At 49.5% G+C, this 19,247-nt stretch overlaps 1 protein-coding gene across 2 annotated transcripts; it reads right to left on the reverse strand.

The window, feature by feature from the left end:
- Positions 1-553: 553 nt before the first annotated feature.
- EPB42 (erythrocyte membrane protein band 4.2) lies at positions 554-18,976 on the reverse strand. Of its 2 annotated transcripts, none has more exons than XM_055537527.1 (13): positions 18,967-18,976; positions 17,141-17,326; positions 15,973-16,203; positions 13,057-13,175; positions 12,030-12,134; positions 10,267-10,444; positions 9,538-9,676; positions 9,144-9,247; positions 8,383-8,625; positions 6,669-6,965; positions 3,723-3,877; positions 2,504-2,637; positions 554-716 (listed from the first exon to the last, which is right to left on the reverse strand). In XM_055537527.1, the coding sequence occupies exons 1-13, from the start codon at positions 18,974-18,976 to the stop codon at positions 554-556; spliced, it is 2,064 nt and encodes a 687-aa protein (XP_055393502.1). The 2 variants fall into 2 exon arrangements, with proteins under 2 accessions (XP_055393502.1, XP_055393501.1); XM_055537526.1 differs by having other exon boundaries at positions 17,141-17,361; positions 18,921-18,976.
- Between the last annotated feature and the right edge of the window lie 271 nt (positions 18,977-19,247).

A 19,247-nucleotide genomic window follows, 5' to 3' on the forward strand; every position in this document is an offset into this window, starting at 1 on the left:
TTATGCTGTGTATTTTATAACTTTCTTTAGTCATCTTTGGATCTTTAAGGATTATGGTCAGGGATGGCATTGATCAATATAATCTTAGGATTGTCTAAAAATCATATTTTTAGTTAATATTGTCCCATTTCATCAGAAGTACAGAGTGCTTTAAATATTAGGTTATTTTCCTTACCTATGAATTAATTATGTATTAATGAATAGTAAATGGTTATGAAAATCCCTGAACTAAAAAAAAACTTAATTTACTTATCTGAATACCTTTATAAAGCCTTTTTAAAAAAATTCCTCGAGCCCAGTAGTTTCTATTTTAAGACAACTGGTCTTCATAGATGCTTTGAGCTGGGGTGACAGAAATGAGTGCTTTTTCTGTTGATTTCTGAGAATATAAGTTTTTTTGAGGTGGGGAATCTAGTTTTGTTCTTGGTCCTCTCCTGCTCAACCTGAGCAGAGAATCATTTGCCTGATAAGCAAAGTTTCTCTTCCCATCATGCTTGGTTTTAGATTGTAGATTCAGGAGGTGGTTGGGGAAAGTGATGCTGGAGCTGGAAGTTTAAGCTGGAGGTTCAGGGGCTACCACCCTGACAGTTCTGAAGTTGGTTAGGTTCTGGAACATGTTGCAGTCCATTTCCACAGTGAGCCTCTGGCACCCCACCTTCATTGGCACGAACTCGAGTTGGGTGCGCAAAGTGTTTCTGGGCTGCACCGAATTCACTCTGAAATAGAAGAAAAGAAAAGTCCTAGTTCTGTCTCAGGGCCATTCCTTTGCTGGTCCCAGTGAATCTGATCCTTACCTGATTACAGAGGTGGACCCTGAAGAAATAAACATGTAAGTACCCAGCTGTTAAAACAGAGGAGGTTTGAAGGGGGTGGAAGGCAGGAGCCTCCATGGTGAGCAGCTGTATAGTTGAGAAACATCCTATTCTAAGGGCTTCCAGGTTGCATCTGTCGTTTCATCACCTGTGACTTCAGTCTGGTCTCATTCTTGGTAATAGTAGGCTTGTGAAACTATGGTTTTAGAAGCCTCATTGCTAACTGCAGTGGGTGTAGTGGGCATACTGAGATGTCAGGATGCCAGCAGGTGGTGGTTGGGGCCCTATCGGCACCTTTCTTGTCTACCTGTGGACCTTATGGTGACTGAGCAAATGGTGCAGATTTCTTTTAAGAAGCTTTGCCTTAAAAAAAAAAAAAAAAAAAAAAAAAAAGAAGCTTTGCCTTACAATTTATCTGGGCGACCACAGAAGTCTGGTTAAATGCTGGCAGTCCTTCTCTCAACTTATGGCCAAGAGTGACTGACTGAGTTTCTTGAGGCTGAGGTGGTGGCTCAACAACCGCACAACCTGTCAGGGACCTCGGGGTTGGAATAGGCATCGTGAACTGTATGTGTGTTTAGTGGAGGATGCTGTGGACCTCACGAGAGAAGGAGCAATGACTAACAAAGATACTTGCAAAATCTAAAGCCAACAAGGTGCTAATAACCTACATTATACAGGGTTTGTGTATATGAATATATGTGTGTGTATATATACCCACAGGTCAACAAGGAAAAAAGGAACAGCAAAAAAAAAAGTGGGCAAAGTTAAGGAACTATACAGAGGAGGAAATGGAAAAGGCTGATAAACATGAAGAGTTGCAAATTAAAACAATGATGAGATATTATTTTATTCCTGTTAGACTGGATTAAAAGAGAAAACAGTATTGCCAAGAGTGGAGGGATGGTAGGAATATAGAAGCTGTCAAGTACTGCTGGACAGAACTGCAGCCATTCTACAAACCAGTCTGATAGCATGTGGTCAAACCAGGTCTTATCCTATGTCTCAGCAACTCCATTCCTGTGCATTTACCCCACACACATGAATTTTCAAGCAGGTATATAAGGGAATATGTGTATTTATGGTGTCTGAGAGTTGGAGGCACTGTGGAGTGGTGTGGTAGGAAGCAGGGGCATACATGATGGAGTAATTTGTAGCAGAAGCAATGGACTTGACATGTGGATGAGTGAAAAACAGTTCTGAGTGAAATGAGTTAGACATAGCATTTATATAGTTTAAAAATACAGGCTCATGAAGCAACAGTACACATTTTACACATACTAAGACAAGGATATGAAGAGTGGTGGTGGGGATAGGAGTATAAGGGAATGTGTAAATAAAATTCTGTATTGTGTTGTCACTGGTAGAATGCAGCTCTTCCCTGTGATGTTCCCTAACCCCCTCACCTGTGTTCATCAGTAATACCCAGGCCCTCTCTGCATGACCAGGACCTCAACCAGCGTGAGGGCACAGAGCCTCCCTCTGTCCTGTACCCCTGTAAACGGTGGCCCCAGGGAGAAAGAGGCCCTGATCTTTTAGTTCAGCTCTGGCAGGTGTTTGCTCTGTCTTCATGGACATAGCAAACAGAGTGTCATCTTGGGTTCCTGCCATTCTTTACCATTTGAGCCAGGTTCCTGCCTTTCTGACAGGTTGAGATACTTCTGTGGGATAAGAAGCTTGTGGTCTCTTACCTGTAGCTCTTCTCTCGGTGAACGAGCCCCTTTCCGAAGATGGAGATCACACAGTCTTCCAAGGGAACATCGAGGGGGTTATGGATGCTGACCAAGGCCATCAGGGGCTGATGTTGCTGTGCCGTCTCTGGCATCTGTGGGGGATCCCAAGAGCATGGAGCTGTAGTCACTCCTTCCCTTCCTGGCTACTCTCCCTGAACCCTTTCTTGGTTATTCTATCTCTACCATCCTCACGTAAACTAAACTGCTGACTTCCCTAGCCCTCTACTTGGTCTTCTGTATTTTCTCTCACCCTTGATCCATCACTGATGACACTGATGCTGCCTTTCCTTCACTTGGAAACCTTGGAAGGTTTCCCATTGTCTTAGAATTCAGCTTTGGTTGGCCTTCAGAGCCCTTCACAGTCTAACCCCAATCTATCCCAGGCTCATCTGTTCTACCCCTGACTACACCCTAACCTCTGCGGGCAATTTCCCAGCCCCAGCACAGCCCTCAGGCTCCCTTCCTTTGGGCCTCTCTACTCAGTCTTCCATCTGCAATGGCCTTCTCCCTCCTCTGCACTGAAAGCTTACCTATTGTTCAAAGCCTGACACAAATGCCACCTCCTCCATGAAGCTTTCCCAAACCCCCAGCCGGAAATAGGCCTCTTTACTTCACTTGTGCCAGAGTGACTTTGTTCCTCTAAAAGCTCTTACATAGAAGACCACACTTTGTGTCACCCTTGCCTAACTGTAACCCCCTCCAGGGCAGAGACCAAGTCACATTCATTTTGGTCCAGGTCCACATGTGGAAAGAGGACTGGACTAAGAGCCCCAAGCCTCTAAGACAGCCCATTTTTATGATTTGTAGGCAGGATACTTTCCTCATCTGAATAATGGGAAGAGTTCACCTCCCAGGGCTGTTATTAAAAGAAGTAAAATGTGGAAATACATTGGTATTGTATAAAGTGCTAAATGACCGTAGGCTTATCTTTGTGAGTTTGGAGGCAGCCACTGAGAAGACTCCCAATTTTAGAAACCTTTACTTAAAGTGGAAAGATTTAAATCTTAGTATCGTATATAAGAAATCATCTCTTTCAAGAGAAGGAGCTCTCAACCCAGCATTTCCTGATAGTTTCTTCAGCATGGTTACCTGCTCTGAAGCTTGAGGGGCTCTGTTCTTTGTGAAACGGTGACCTGAAGAGCAGCAAACAGCGATTTGGGGAAGGACCAGTGCCTACCTCTATGGCAAGGTGTGGTCTGCAAATGGCGATGTCTTGCTGGGCGAAGCAGGGAAGGCTGGAATGCGTTGCCATGGCAGTGAGTCTGAGGAAGCTATTCTCTGGCAGGCTTTGTTCAAAACTGGAGTTGAACAGGGAGGTAGAGATTTCCTTAGCTGAAACACGTAACAGGTGGAGTCAGTGCCCGGGAGTGAGTGCACGTGCCCCAGAGACAAGCAGTGGTTTCACACATGACTCCCAAGAGTCAGGGCCTCACTGAAGCCAGAAACATGCCTCATTCCTCAGAGCAATTTCAGAATGAACTCACTCAAGAACCCACCCAAAAGGACTTCCCTGGTGGTCCAGTGGTTAGGAGTCCGTGGTCTCAAGGCAGGGGTCCAGGTTCATCCCCCAGTCAGGAAAACAGTTCCCACGTTCCACAACCAAGAGCCCGAATGCTGCAACTAAGACCAGGGGCAGCAAAAAAACAAAAAACAAAAAACAACCCACCCAAGACCAACATCACCATCATGAGCACAACACTTGGTAGACCACCTCCACAGGGTTCTGGAAAGGGCCCTGTGAACTACAAGTGGAGCCTCAATCTCCTTGTCTGGTAATAACAACTAGGTGGGACGGCTCCTGGTTCATGAGACAGTTGTTAAGTGCTGGCCTCAGACCTGCCACCCAGGCGTGGCTGAATATATGCTTGCTTGGTCCCCTCCCCTTCTCTGCTTCTGTTCTTTCCCCTTTGCAGAAAAAATGAAGCCACCCTTCCCTCCTCACCACTGCCTCCAGGGTGAGGCCCCCTGTGTGCCCCGATCCTGTCCTCTGCTTTTTAAATCAGTGCTCCATCCCAACCTCATCGCTGCTTCACTGTGTAACTGTGGGCAATTTATTTAACTGTGTCTTGGTCTCCTCATCTTTTGCGGGGATGATAATGGTTCCTGCTTCATAAGGTCATTATGAGGATAAATGAGATAATGCATACCGAACACTTAGCATCATGTTTGCCAAAAATAAGTGCTCAATAAATGTGAGCTATAATTATTCTAGTTGTGTCTCATTTCCTCAAAGGTTTCACCATTGGTTATAACCCATCTCTCCTGAGGCTTCGTCTTTTTTTCCCTATGAATTCTTCTTCAGCATATAAGCAGGTTCTGAGCTCTATCCGAGAGAGCAGAACCTCCCTCTCCTGCATGTCCCTGTCTGCCACTCAGCCTCTTTTCTTTTTCCATCCATTCTTCCAGGAAGGACTGCGTATCTTGTCTCACCTCCTCAGCTCTCAGTCAGTTTAAGCCCCAGGAACCTATTGCTTCTCCATCAGACCTCTGTCAGTAGAGGCTTTCCAGCCTTGACCTCTCACAGCCTCTCCGCTGGCCATGCTGGGCTCCCCCTTCTTCTCTTTGACTTAGTCTCTCACTCTGCTGTCTCCCTGTCTGGTGTCTACACGCTGGTGCTGCCTGGGTTTCCTCCTCGCCCTCGCATTTTCTCTCAGTCCTTCCCCACTCTCCCCTGTGCCCATCCAGGACTTATCTGGAATACCAGGTTTAGGTTTCCAGTTGCCTACTGCCCATCACAGCTCAGATGTCTTCTGGGATTTCAAACCCAACATGCAACAAACAGAACGCATCATCTTTCTCCCCAAACCTGTTCTTTCCCATTGGCCCTACTTTAGAGGTTCACCCAAACTGGAAGCACCGTCTAGCCACATACACAAGTCCAATCTAGCCCACTTCTATAATATGACTTCATTTGAAAAGTTCTGCTAATTTACTTTGTCCTTCAATTTTTTCAAAACCTTCCAACTTCTAATCTGTGGTTGTTGGATACACATTAGATACACATTAGAATCATATGGGAAGCTTTAAAAATTCCCAATGCCAAGCCACACCCCAAGTCAATTGTAACAGACTCTGACCGAGAGACCTAGGAATCAGTATATTTGAAGTTCTCCAGGTGATTCAACATGCAGACAAGGTTGAGATACATGACTCTAATATGACCCCTTCCATTCCATTCTACCAAAAGTTCTTTTTCAAAAATGAATTTCTAATCCCATTGACTCCTCTGGTTAAAACCTTTTACCAGCTCCCCATTGCCCAGAGAATAAAACCCAAACTCTTGAGCAGCATCTACAAGCCACTTCAAGATCTGGCCCAGTCTGGCTCTCACGCAACTCCCCCACTCCACTCCTCCCACTCTTGGAAAGGGAACAGAGTGGAAAGACTGGAGGCAGGGGGACCAGTCAGGAGGTTGCTGCAATCATGTAAACAAGCTCTATTCCACTGATTCTCTTGCCTGCACATTGGAGTCACCCAAGGACTTAACAATATTTTTGATGTTTGGGTCAAACTGTAGAGTTTCTGAATTAATTGGTCTGGGGTGCAGGCTGATCATCAAACTTCCCCCAGGTGGTTCTTACGTGCAGCATAGTTGGAGAACAGCTGCTCTAGTCCAGGGAATTTCAACCCTAGAATGACACAGGGAGCTCTGAAAAAATTCCAGTGCTTGGATCTGGCTCCAGTTCAATTACTTAAGAATCTCAAGGAGGAGGAAGAACCTGGGCCTATGTCCCTTCTGCCTGGAAAGCCCATGACTCACTTCTCTGTCTGACACTGCCTTACTCATCCTTCGAGACCCAGGGCAGCCTGATTTACCTGGGGGCAGCCTGCTCCTGCCTGGGAGAGATGCTAATCCACCATTGTACTGCGTTTACCTCGTCAAACACTTCTTACACTGCTCCATAGTCTGTTAACTCAAATGACTACAATCAGAATTGTGGGTTTTGTTTTTCCTGTGTGAAGCTCAGTAAATATGTATTGAATGAGAGAGAGAGAGAGCGAGCAGGCACATCAGGAACTAGAAACCATGTCATCGAATCTGCAGGGGTTGCTGTATGGCTGCTGCCTGCTCAGAGTGGGAGCTGGGGGTGTAGATTGTTGGGAAGGGATCACAGATAGTTACCTGAGTTGGCACTGAGTATAAGGACAAAATTCTTCCTCCAGAGCTTGGCAGCAAGGACGCCGTTGTAGTACACTGCCTGCAGCCCAATTGCCAGCTGTACTTCCTTCTCCTGGTCAGTGGGGTTTAACAAGTTCACAGAGAACTCTACATTCTTTCCCAGGGCTAGGGAACTCGGTGCTTCCAAAAAGAGATGTAGAGGATCATCAGTCTCACAACGAGGAGGATAGATGCCATCATTCTTGTGTTTCATTCTGTATTTCTGGACTTTCTCCAGCACCATTTTTTCTTGAGAAGATCCTGAAGAATGAAATAAAGCAGACCTCTTACCCAGCAGGTATAGACCCTTCTAACAAGAGCTCAGGATTAAGGTTCATTGACCCACTACTGCTCAAATTTGCCAAGGCCAACAAGAGCCTTGCAAACCTCTTGCGCCACATGTAGCTAAAAAAAAAAGGTTTGTGTTAGACAAACTCACCACAGATACAGTGTGTCTCTTCCAAGTCACTCAGGGGTCAAGTTCTTCAAGTACTATGAATTTGCCCCTTGAATGGTGGGAGAGCTAGTTTTTGTACAAGTTGCAGGAACTTGTATTTTCCTAAGTGAAGGAGTTTGGACTTATTCCAAGGGAAATGGAGGCCAGGGAATATTCTGGAGCAGGAGTATTCTGTAACATAAATATATTTGTGTCCTGGGAAGCTCATTCTGGAAACTGTAAGTTAGAGATGGAATAATGATGGGGAGACTGGAGGCAGGGGTCCAATTAGGAGGCTACTATAATACTGTAGAAAAGAGATGATGAGGCCCTGGGTGACCTGCAGGCAATGAGGAAGGAGATGAGGAGATGGGTGTGAGGGTACCACTGGGAGGCTCAAGAACAGTGCAGGCTTTCTTGTTTGGACAAATGGTGGACAGCACAGCAGTGCGCTCTAATAACTAATATGGAGGGGAATACACAGGGAGGTTGGGGAGTGTTGGAGGACAGCAGGAGAGAGAGAGTATTTCCTGGCAGCTGGGCTTGTTTTTTGTTTTGTCTTTGGCCATGCCACATGTGACATGTGGGATCTTAGCTTCCCAACCAGGGATTAACCCCCTGCAGTAGAAGTGCAGAGTCTTAACCACTGGACCACCAGGGAAATCACCTGGGCTTGGTGTTAAGTATTCTGTTCTATAGCAGTGGTTCTCAGCTGGGGACAGTTTTGCCCCCAGGGGACATCTGGACATGTGAGGAGATATTTCTGGTTGTCACAACTGGAGGTGGTGGTTGAGGAGGGGCTGGCATCTAGAGGACAGAGACCAGGAAGGCTTCTGAATGTCCCAGGTTGCACAGCCTCCCAGATAGCAAAGATATCTGGTCCAAAATGTGAATAAAGTCAAACAGGGTTGAGAAGTCCTGTTTTATGTGATGGGGAATGGACTGCACGTCTCCCTGGCCTGCATGTGTCTGGCCCATTCCTTTCTCTCTGTTGCTGTTTGGGGCCCTCCTCTGCCTGGTGCGTGCATGCTAAATTGCTTCAGTCGCATCCAATTCTTTGCAACCCTACAGACTGTAGCCACTCAGTCTGTCCATGGGATTTTTCTGGGCAAGAAAATGAGTGTGTTGCCATTTCCTACTCCAGGGGATCTTCCTGACCCAGGGATCAAACTGGCATCTCCTGCATTGGTGGGCAAATTCTTTACCTCTGAGCCACCCGGGAGGCCCCCCACTGCTTGATACCTTCAGGATACTTGTAGTTCTGTGTGATGTCCTCATGGCGGTCACAGTCCACATTCTTGGTGCTGATATTATTGCCAAAATACTTAGTGTTGCAGTCAGACAACTCCAGTGTCCCATCCTCACGGCACTTCCAGACCACACATGAGGCATTTATTGAGGCAAAAATGTCTGATGCTGCAGGGGTCAGCCACACTATCCCCTCCTTGATGGCTCTGACTGGGACCAGATCACAGGCCTCCAGGACTGAGGGAGAGAAATGTCAGTGAGTGAGACGAATCATACCCAGACCTTGGCTTTGGTCAGAGCAGCAAAACCTCTGTTCCCATCCTAATGCCCTTGCCCCTCCACTGGAATCAAGGTCAGAGGTGGGCACTAGGCAGGGTTTCTGAGAGGGCACAGCTGAGGGGAAGCTCACTTTTAGTGACATAACTTTTTGGTCATGGTCTATGGCAGGTGCTCTTTTGGACAAGACCTCAGAGTTACAGAGTACATGGGAGTTCCTAAGCCAGCTTGACCACAGACATGACAGGAGGAGGTTGCCTTTGTTGAGCACTTCCTACATGCCCAGCTCTGTGACTGTTCTGTTCCTGGGGGGCCTTGGGCCAGCATCCCACTGCTCACTATCAGTCCTGCCACCACTTCTGTTTTAGGGGCTGCAGACCTGCTATGGACCACCTGCTGCCCGTTTCCTCTCCAAGGGACTCCTTGTACTCTTGCAGCTCTGTGTAACCTGGTGGTCCTAGGCCCACCCCAGTCTTTACCTTCACCTCCTTTAAGAGCACTTGGGTATAGAATCTGCCATCCGTCATAAACCTCAAGCAGATCAGGTCGGGCCATCCAGCACTCCGTGGAAGTCTGGAAGATCCTGAAGCAAAGGGAACAATACAAGAGGGGGGCAAAAGTCCTGAAGCAGTCCTAGAGATGACAGAGCTGTGACTAAGTGGATGGGAGGACGCTGTGTAAGAGTGGTTCCAACACTCCCAGGAAGGGGCGTGCATCTCACATTCACCCTGACCTTCAGAATCCTGCCTTTTGGAGTTCTGAAGGCCTATTCAAAGCAGGGCTACTTGGGCTGGGGGGTTCCCATGGATCACAGCCTGTGGGTTTGGAGCCCTGTCAGGTCTGGACTTCATCCATCCCCTTTGGGCTTCTCACCAGGCTCTGCCTCTGTTGCCTTCTCCATTCTGAAGCCCCTCCTCGTTGTAGTACTCGTTTACCAGCAGGTCCCCGCCGGTGCCCTGGGCTGAGGTGAACGTGGTAACAACTCGGGCAGGGATTCCCAGGCCTCGCAGCACTGCATGGAAGTAGGCAGAGGGTCAGGGCACCAGAGAGGGCTGGGATGCAGGGATGGGGCCTATGGCTAGCATTCTCCATGTCTCCTCTGGACACTAGGCACGTTCATGGTCTTAAATGCCAGGTGACATTGTGGAAAGAGAAGGGGCACAGGAATTGACACCTGCCCGACCTACGCTATATGAAGGCCAAGTAATGAGAAGCAGACAAGTTACACAGCAGGTGGAGTACACAGCAGCGGGAGGCTTCAACAGAGCTTTGGGACTGGCTTTTCTGGGGCAGAGGCAGGGAGGAGCTTTGGGGCGTTTGGGAGCAGAGCTCACCAGATGGGCCCAACTTTGCTGAATCTGGGAAAAGGAGCAGAAGCTGGTTGGGAGGAGTGGCTGGGGAAAAGCCATCTTAGCCAGATGGTGCATGGGAAGCAATCACAGGTGTGGTGGAGGTGGGGGAATGCTGCGGAGTTGGAGGCAGCGGCTGCTTTTGGAGATGTCATGGGGCAGGGGGTACTGGGCAACCCAAGAAGCAAGGCAGACACTCTGTGCGGTAGCCAAGGTGACTTGCCTGGGTGTGGCAGGCAAGTCTGCTCTGTACCTGTGCAAGCAACAGCTGCCAACACCCAGGCCTGACCCTCGTACACGGGCCTCCCATGACCAGTGACCCACTGTCGCAGGATGGGCGCACTGCCCCGGCGCTTGTTCAGCAAGGCCCTTTCCTCCGTAGTTTGGATCTTCGCAGTGGGCAGGACAAACTTCTCCTTAAGAATGTGCAGCTGTTTGGGGAAACGTGTGGATGTTTATGGGGGTGGGTAGGGAGGGCTCGGGTTTCTCAGGTGGCACTAGTGGTAAAGATCCCACCTGCCAATGCAGGAGATGAAAGAGACATGTGTTCAATCCCTGGGTGGGGAAGATCCCCTGGAGGAAGGCGTGGAAACCCACTCCAGTATTCTTGCCTGGAGAATCCCACGGACAGAGGAGCTTGGTGGGCTACAGTCCATAGGGTCACAAAGAGCCGGACACAACTGAAGTGACTTAGCATACCTGTAGCGAGGGCTCATTACAGCTCTCCAGGCATGGTGAACAGATCACCTGTATGGAAATCACCTGGAACTTGTTAAACCTGCATGTTCCTGGGCCCCACCCTCACCCACTGGGATCGTGTCTGGGAACCCTCCTTTTTAATAAGTCCTTCAGAAGCGGGGGTTCATGAGCCATGAAAGTGTTAGTTGCTCCGTCGTATCCGATTCTTGTGACTCCATGGACTATAGCCCACCAGGCTCCTTTGTCCATGGGATTCTCCAGGCAAGAATACTGGAGTGGGTTGTCATTCCCTTCTCCAGGGGATCTTCCTGACCTAGGGGTTGAAACCTAGATCAAGCCCAGGTCTCCCGCATTGCAGGTGGATTCTGTACCGTGTGAGCCACCAGGGAAGCCCATAGTGGCAAATGAAACTCAGGACACGAGAGCAGCAGGAGGGCTCCCCCTCGCCGGAGGCTTTCACTGTTCCTTGGTCTGCCTGGCCCTGATTCTTCGAGTGTTTGCACCTGGGACCTTGAGGCCCACATTTCCTCCTCCTCGCAGGCTAGCCCTGTCCCTCACCACCTCCTCAGAGGAAAGGACTGAGCCACATGAGGAAATAGAGAGCACATTACTCCTCTGAGAGAACTTTTTAAGGAATGGCACCCCACTCCAGTACTCTTGCCTGGAAAATCCCATGGATGGAGGAGCATGGTAGGCTGCAGTCCATGGGGTTGCTAAGAGTCGGACACGACTGAACGACTTCACTTTCACTTTTCACTTTCATGCATTGGAGAAGGAAATGGCAACCTACTCCAGTGTTCTTGCCTGGAGAATCCCAGCGATGGGGGAGCCTGATGGGCTGCCGTCATGGGGTCGCACAGAGTCAGACACAACTGAAGCGACTTAGCAGTAGCAGTAGCAGGAAAGGACCAAGCCGCCTTCATGGGAATAATTTAGAAATGAAAACAAGTTCCTTTGACTGTCTTATCACCAACTCATGGGTAAGATGGAACTGACCCCCTTCTTCCCAGGGACCTAAGCTCCCTGTCAGGGCTGGGGGTGAGGAGGCAGGGAGAGGGAGGTCTCAAGGAAATCCAGGTCCATTTTAGTCCTTGCTGGCTTATGACCTGAAGGAGGACAACTTCCTGTCATTTCTCTCCCCGCTGGATGCTACTGTCTGCCCCTCCTTACTCAGATCCTTCTCCAGGGACTGTCCCCTGCACTCTGGAAAGAGGGAACCATTCGTGAGTAAAAAACTTCTGGGGCCCTAGACGGGGGCAGCTCTGGCAGAGGACTGCTGTCTCATCTCCTCTCCCTCCCCACCCCGTCCTCACTCACCAAGGCGCCCAAGACTCGGGCCACATGCACGGGGTTGCCCCACTTCTCCACCCGATTGTCCACGGTCAGTAAACTCAAGCCAAGGTCGATGACATCCTCCTCGAGCTGTAAGGACCACACAGGGCCACGCATGATGGAGGGTGTACAGTCAGCCACTCCTCCCACAAGTCAACCCCGTCCCCTTGTCCTTCTCCTTGACTCAGGCTCCACTCCTTCCTGCCGTGTTCCTGAAGAAGTTCTTGCTTTTCCCTCTGCCCCAGGGCCCGGCACCTCAGCCTTTTGTCTCTTCTGTTGTCTGACTGCTAATAGTGTGGGCTTTTGAGCACCAGGGCTCTGTTGAGTCCTTTCATTTCTATGGTTTTTCACGTAATTTGCTCCCACAGCTCCTAACAGGGCTGTCCCTATGTGGGGGTGGATAAAATGGCAGCTTCTGCTCTGGAGGAGCAGAAGTGAGGAGTGAGGGAGACATGCGGCCACTTAGGCTACAGATCTCAGCAATGTGGCTGGGGCTCTAGGAGAGATGCCAACCCAGGGAGCACAGTGGAGAGTCATTCTGCCCCTGGGGGCTGGGAAAACTTTAAGAGGGCCTTAAAAGATGGGCAGGCATTTTCCAGGTGGTAAGTGAGGGAAGATATTTCTGGCAGAGGGAACATTCAGCCTGCACAATCGAGGGATGACCAGGAGCTGAAGCATGGAGTTGGAGGGGCGGGGGTGCTCTTGGGGAAAGGGAAGCAGTGGCCTGGCTGTAAAGAGTCTTATGTGTCAAGCCAGGGGATTTGGTTTCTATCCTGTAGATGGTGAGGATTTAACAGAGGCTTCATCTGCATGGTCTTTAGGAAGATAACTCTGGTGGTTGAGGAGGATGATCTAGTGTGGCCCTGAGGGGACCGAGGTACCACGTGGCTGAACTTGCATGAAGAAATGGCCTCATGACCAGAGGCTTTGGATTGGCCCAATCTGTTTGACTTGAGCACTGAAAATTATGGGGTGATCACTGTCTCCCCACCTTCCCTGGAGGGCCCCGTACCTGGCCAAAGTCCCAGGGCTCGGCCTGGATGCAGTCAGCCGTGCCCAGGAAGATGAGGCCATTCTGGTTCAGCAAGTACTCCCTGCGCTGAGCTTCATTCCCCAGGAACACAGCATCCTCTGGAGAGAAGCAGGCAGGGATGAGGGACTGTGGGATGCTAGGCATGCTGTCCATCTCCAGGCCTTTGCCCTCCCTGATTAGTGGAGATTCTGCTGCAGGCCCTCCCTTCAGCTCCAGGCCTGGTAGAGACTGTGAAGGAAACCCCTCTTTTCATCCCATACTGGGACCAGGCCTCCTCTCTGGTGAGAGTCGGGAAGGGGATGAGAGTCCCTGGGTCAGCCACAGTGGCTTTCATGGCCAACTAGCAGACAGGAATAAGTCAACCTTAAAAGGCCTACTGGTTCCCAAAGAAACCTGCTCCTGAACCAAGACCATTTTGCAACATGCCAGGGGGCTTCCCAGGGGGCCTGCTATGTCTCTCCCACAAGTTCAACCAGAAAAATAGGTGTTTCAGAAAAAGCAAACAGGTTGACAGATGTGAGCAGAAGGGAAGACAAGTAGGGTCAGAGGGAGAATGGGGCTGTGTGTGTGAGGGAACAGTGGGAGCCACCCAGCATGTTCAAAGGGGTCTAGGACTCCTATGGGCTCTTCCTGCTGCCTCTCCTACTATCTTCATTGAAGGGTCGCCTGGGGGTCATGAAGGGGGTGGGGGTTTTAAGGAGGCCATCGCCTACTCTAGGAAGCTGGGAGCATCTGGCGGACCTACTCTGCTTGTCAAGTGTCTCTGCCTGTTGCCAGGGGTGAAGTAGGGGCTGGTTGGACTGGTTCCTGGAGCCTAGAATGAGAAGAGGATTTCCAAACCATCCTCCCAGGCATCCAACTAGGATGAGGGTACTCAAGGTAACAGAATGCTGGGATATTAGATATCAGGAAGCCCTGAAAAACCTTGGACAGAAAATCACAGAATCATGTGCCCAAGGAGCCTGGGCCCCTGCCCCTTCATCCTGAGTACTATCTGTGAAGTCAGCTGGACATCATCTCTTTGGAAATTGCTTCAAAGCGAGGAGTTTGGCCCCAGGCTCTGCAGGCTTTGGGAAGTACATTATCAGAGCATAGGTATCACCCTTCTTCTCAGCTTGGGTGCATCCCCTTCCCTCTTTATAAAGCTCCCTGCTTATGAATAGGACTTTGACTTTCACTATAGGGTGTAAAATTTCCTTTTGAATCCAGAAGGGCCCCATCTTCAAGTATGGTAAGATGAGACTGAGCCCCAGATAATCTCTGAAAATCTCTAACTCCCAGATGGGCAGTGCCAATACTTCACCCCTGGCCAGACAGACACCTCACCCCTATAGAGAGGCCTTCCCTCACCGGTCCCAACAAGCCAGGTGTGGAGGCAGGCATCCTGGCATAGAGTCAAGACTGTGAGCTCCCTCTGAACTAAGGCCTGTTCTGGAACTGTATTTCTGCATCTATGCTCAGGTTGTCAGGGCCTAGCTCTGGGTGTGCGCTCAGTCAATGAGGCAGGTACAGTAAAACCTCAGTTTTGGAGGGAAATGGCTTGAGGGTCTTTCTGGCAGTATGTGGAGAGCCATGGGCCCTCGCTCAGCTGAAGGGGCTTTGAATCCATACTCACCCACATGGGGCAAGGGCACCTCAGTGGACACTAGTTCTCCTCCATTGTTCCACCTGCCAACCCCCTTGGAGCAGGAATGAAGGGTCTGGACTGAGGACAGACAGGGCTATCTGAAGGAGGGGGCCACCTGAGGACTCCAGGCTGGGCACGTGAAGTGGAGACAGGGAGTTACTGGGACTCAGGTGCTGTATAGGAAGGCTATCAAGCCCTGGGCTTCAGGGGCTTCAGGGGAGATTTCTTCTACTTCCCCTTGTTCTCAGCCCTGCCTCATAAGGAGGCCCCCTTTGGGCTGGCAGTGAACTCGTGAAAAGAAAAATCTTGTCTGGGGGTAGCAAGGATGGGCAACAGGAAGAAACTGTTTTCCTCTCAATAACTGTTCAGGTAGCCCAAAGGATTAAGGTGGGGTGTGGCGGATTCAAAAAGGAAGACTCAGTCTTCAGAATGGGAAAGAGGAGATGTTCTCTTGGTTTTCGTTTGGGGCACGTGAACCACGTCTGACGACTTTTCTAGATTAAATAGTCCTGACAGCTAGGGCTGAGCTTTGCCAGAGGTGGCCACCGGCTGGGCCTCAGGAAGCTGCCTGACCCCAGGAAAGTCCATCCAGAGGCTGCTGAGCTAGGGAGACTGGTTGCTAATTTGCTGCTCTAGGCAGGTATTTGGATGGGTCATGGTGGAGAGAGAGAGTCTATAGTAAGGACAGAACTAACAAATAGAAAGAAGCAAGAAGGAAGATTTACAGTGAAGCTAAAACTGAAGCTTTGGGTCCCTCACCAGCACAGAACCCCACTTCAAGTCAGGGGGGGGCCTAAGCAATTCAAAATTCTATATTCTTTTTCTTAAAGAGGATCCTCCAAATTAATTAAAAACTCAGGTCCCGCAAAACCTGGATTCACCATGGAGACAGACTATGGAAGCCAAGGGAGGGATCAGAGAAACCTGTCCGGCAGGCCCCCTCTTATCCTGAAGTCCTTTCCAGCTCTTGGCCTCTATCCTGCTATCACAGAGGGGAGTTCTTCTAGGGTCACCTCAGTGAGTCTCAGCTCCTGTGACTAAGTAGCCTGAACCAGGACTAGACTAGCCTCTGCTCTCAGTGGGAAGCTCTGGGCTTCTTCCATCAGGTGACACCAAGTCAGGACCCAGGGTCTGAGAGGCCGTTCAACCAGGGAGCAGTTTCCACAGTGGCTAAGTACCTGTGCTGCTCTAGAGGGAGCTGTCCCCCAGGGCCCCAGCTCCAGGGCCTTGAGTCTTGTGCAGCCCAGGCTGACCCAGGTCCAACTCACCTCGATTCCAGGGGTTAAAGAGCAGTGTGAACTGGCCCAGGCATTGTTTCCTGTCCGAGACCTGCAGCAGGAGTGAGTAGTGGCCAATGATAGCATCTGCAGGTGTGGTCACAGAGATAGTCCAGGACTGGTCATCTCTCTCCTCCACCATTGCACTCCACCACTTCCGGTCCCCCAGACTGGAAACTGAGAACGTGGCTTGGGTCCCATTGGCCTTGGAAGGCTGCTTTCCTGCAGTCACACAGAGATGAGTTGGTCATTTGGACCCCTTGGCCAGCACTCAGAGTAACAAAAGGAAGTATCACAAAACTGAAGTAAGTGAAAATTAGATTTGGAGGAGAATGAAAGCCATCCATCAAGGAGTGGGGGTCAGAAAAGGGTGAGGGGAGAGCACAGGTCCTTAGTGCTCATGGACACCTAGAAAAGGCTCATAATGTATAACATGGGTGTTGTCTTATCTCCTTCACTGGACTAATGTGAGGTCTTAATGAGATATTGCAAGTAAAGCCCTTGGCTCAAAATCTGACATGTAGTACAGATTCAGCAAGTAGTAGAAATTAAATGTTATATTTAGCCTAGATTAAATCCCATTCAGGCTTTTCTACAAAACTGATATTATATATGCAACAGAAAAATTCCTTAGTGTTAATGCAGCCAAGCAAATTCTGAATCATGATAAATGCTACTTATTATGCATATTATCGGGCTTCCCTGGTAGCTCAGCTGGTGAAGAATCTGCCTGCAATGCAGGATACCCTGATTTGATTCCTGGGTCAGGAAGATCCACTGGAGAAGGGATAGGCTAGCCACTCCAGTATTCTTGGGTGGCTCAGATGGTAAAGAATCTACTTGCAATATGGGAGACCTGGTTTCGATCCCTGGGTTGGGAAGATACCCTGGAGAAGGGAATGGCTACCCACTCCAGTATTCTGGCCTGGAGAATTCCATGGACAGAGGAGCCTGGCGGGCTACAGTCCATAGGGTCACAAAGAGTTAGACACGAATGAGCGACTTTCACTTTCACTTGCTTGCATATTGTCTCATCCTCACAGAATTTCTTGAGGCCCAGGTGCAGTGCGAGCCAGTTGCCCCTTGGTTCCCTGAGGTGGGGCTGGAGAAAGAACCCCCTAGTCCTACTGCCAATGGAGTTGAAGTCAGTCCCACTCACCAGTTTGTGCAATGAGGGCTACCTTCTTCAGGGCACGCAGAAATGTGTGCACTGGAGCCTGAAAGTGCAAGCTGATGGTGAAGGGCTGCCCCCGCCTCACGATGAGCCGCTGGGAGCTGATGTCATTGGTGTGGTGCTCTGCGTTGTTTCTCGCTGCCTGGAAGTCACAGCTCTTGATCCCCAGGCCTGTTGTGGAAAGAAAGAAATCCTGGAGACTAGGTAAATGTGACAATGTCAGTAAAAGTAGAGGCCCTGAAGTCAGAGATGCAGGGTTCAAATCCTTGGCTCAACTTACTAGCTGTGCTGTCTCAAGCGAGTAGCTTAACCACTCATCCTCAGTCTCCTCTTCCTCAGAATAACCATCCTCCTTACAGGGTTGGGAAAAGCAAATGAGGTAATGTACATAATATTCCTAGCCCCGTGTCAGACACATAGTAAGTCCCTGTTACTTCTATTAATAAGAACGATGCTTGTTCTCATTGTTGATCTCCTTTTCTGGTCCCAATTCAAAAGCAATGAATAAAATCCAGAATTTTGCTCACCCCTACTCATTTTTGTCTAAGAACACAACGATCACTTTTAGAGCTAATTTTGAAGTCACTAATTGAATCCAATTCTTTTGTTTTACAAGTGAGAAGAGTGAGGTGCAGAGACCAGCTCACTCGAGATTGTGTGTGGCTTTCATCTAAAGGCTCATAAAACCCACAGTACCATGCAGCCCAGAAAAACCCTACAAGGAGGGGGCCTGTGAGTATTAAGACATTCTCCCAGGCAATTCTCACTTTATAACAAGAATTTGTAAATATGCTAACAAAGGCTAAGCTTTTTGCATGCTCTGCTTCTGCCTGTTTCTCTGCTTGGTGTCTGCCTCTGTCCCTTTTGGTTGGATTCCCTGACTGTGCTGTGCTCTGCTGTACCAAGTCGCTCAGTCATGTCTGACTCTTTGTGACCCTGTGGGCTGGGGTCCATGGGGATTCTCTAGGCAAGAATAAAATAGTGGGTTGGTATGCTCTCCTCCAGGGGATCTTCCCAACCCAGGGATTGAACCCAGGTCTCTGGCATTTAGGTGGATTATTTTACCATCTGAGTCACCAGGGAAGCCCTTGAATACTGGAGTGGGTAGCCTATCCCTTCTCCAGGGGAACTTCCTGACCCAGGAATTGAACCCGGGTCTCCTGCATTGCAGTTGGATTCTTTTTCAGCTGAGCTACCAGGGAAACCCTGGTTTCCCTGACTCCTGCCTCCCTTCTCTCCCACTTAGCTTTGAAGCTATGACACCCTCATGCTTTCCCAGGTTGTCTACCAGATGGACCACAACCCAGTGAAAATAGTCATGTTAGGATGATGCTGGGATAAGAGTATAAATCTGTTTAACCACCATCACCACCTTACCACCGTCATCACAACTATGACCAATTTACCACCACCAACCCAGTCAATTGTCACTCCATAGCCACACCCCCAGCACCACACCACCATTGCACCCATCACCACTTCCCACCATAACCCACCTCTATCATCTCCTCTGCTGCCAGCACCAACTACTACCTTCCCCACCAGAGTCACACAAACACTACCTCCCCTACCACCAGCACCAGCGACCAGCTCGCACACTTTAGCTCCTCCATCATCAGCACTATCTGTTTACTATTCTCCCAACATAGCCCTACAACCACCACCTCCACCACTATTAGCATCCCTAACACCTGCAACGATCATTGCTCATCATCACCTCCAACTACCATCCCGCTTATTTTAATGAAAGCATAATGATAGAGAAGCTACTGAGAGCCCAGTAAGCCCTGTGGAGAGCTGGCTTGGCTCACCTTGTCCCATGGCTACAGACCGCTCTTATCCACTTGGCTACTGGAAATGCTGTCTTGAACTGTTGCTCTGAGCTCCCTCTCTGAATCTGTCTTCCAGACAGGAAATGATGATGGGCGCTTTTGTTGGCTTAAGAATCTGTAAAGAGTGGCATTTCCTTCTACTCCACCTTGTGTTCCCCACATGTTTGTCTTTCCTGCTCCCTCCCCTCTGGTATCTCCTGGACCAGCTGCTGGAGTTCCCCGTTCTCGTTTATCTCTTGTACCAGGAGGCCCAGACAGGG

This window comes from Bubalus kerabau, chromosome 10, assembly GCF_029407905.1.
Source record: "Bubalus kerabau isolate K-KA32 ecotype Philippines breed swamp buffalo chromosome 10, PCC_UOA_SB_1v2, whole genome shotgun sequence".
Classification (NCBI taxonomy): domain Eukaryota; kingdom Metazoa; phylum Chordata; class Mammalia; order Artiodactyla; family Bovidae; genus Bubalus; species Bubalus kerabau.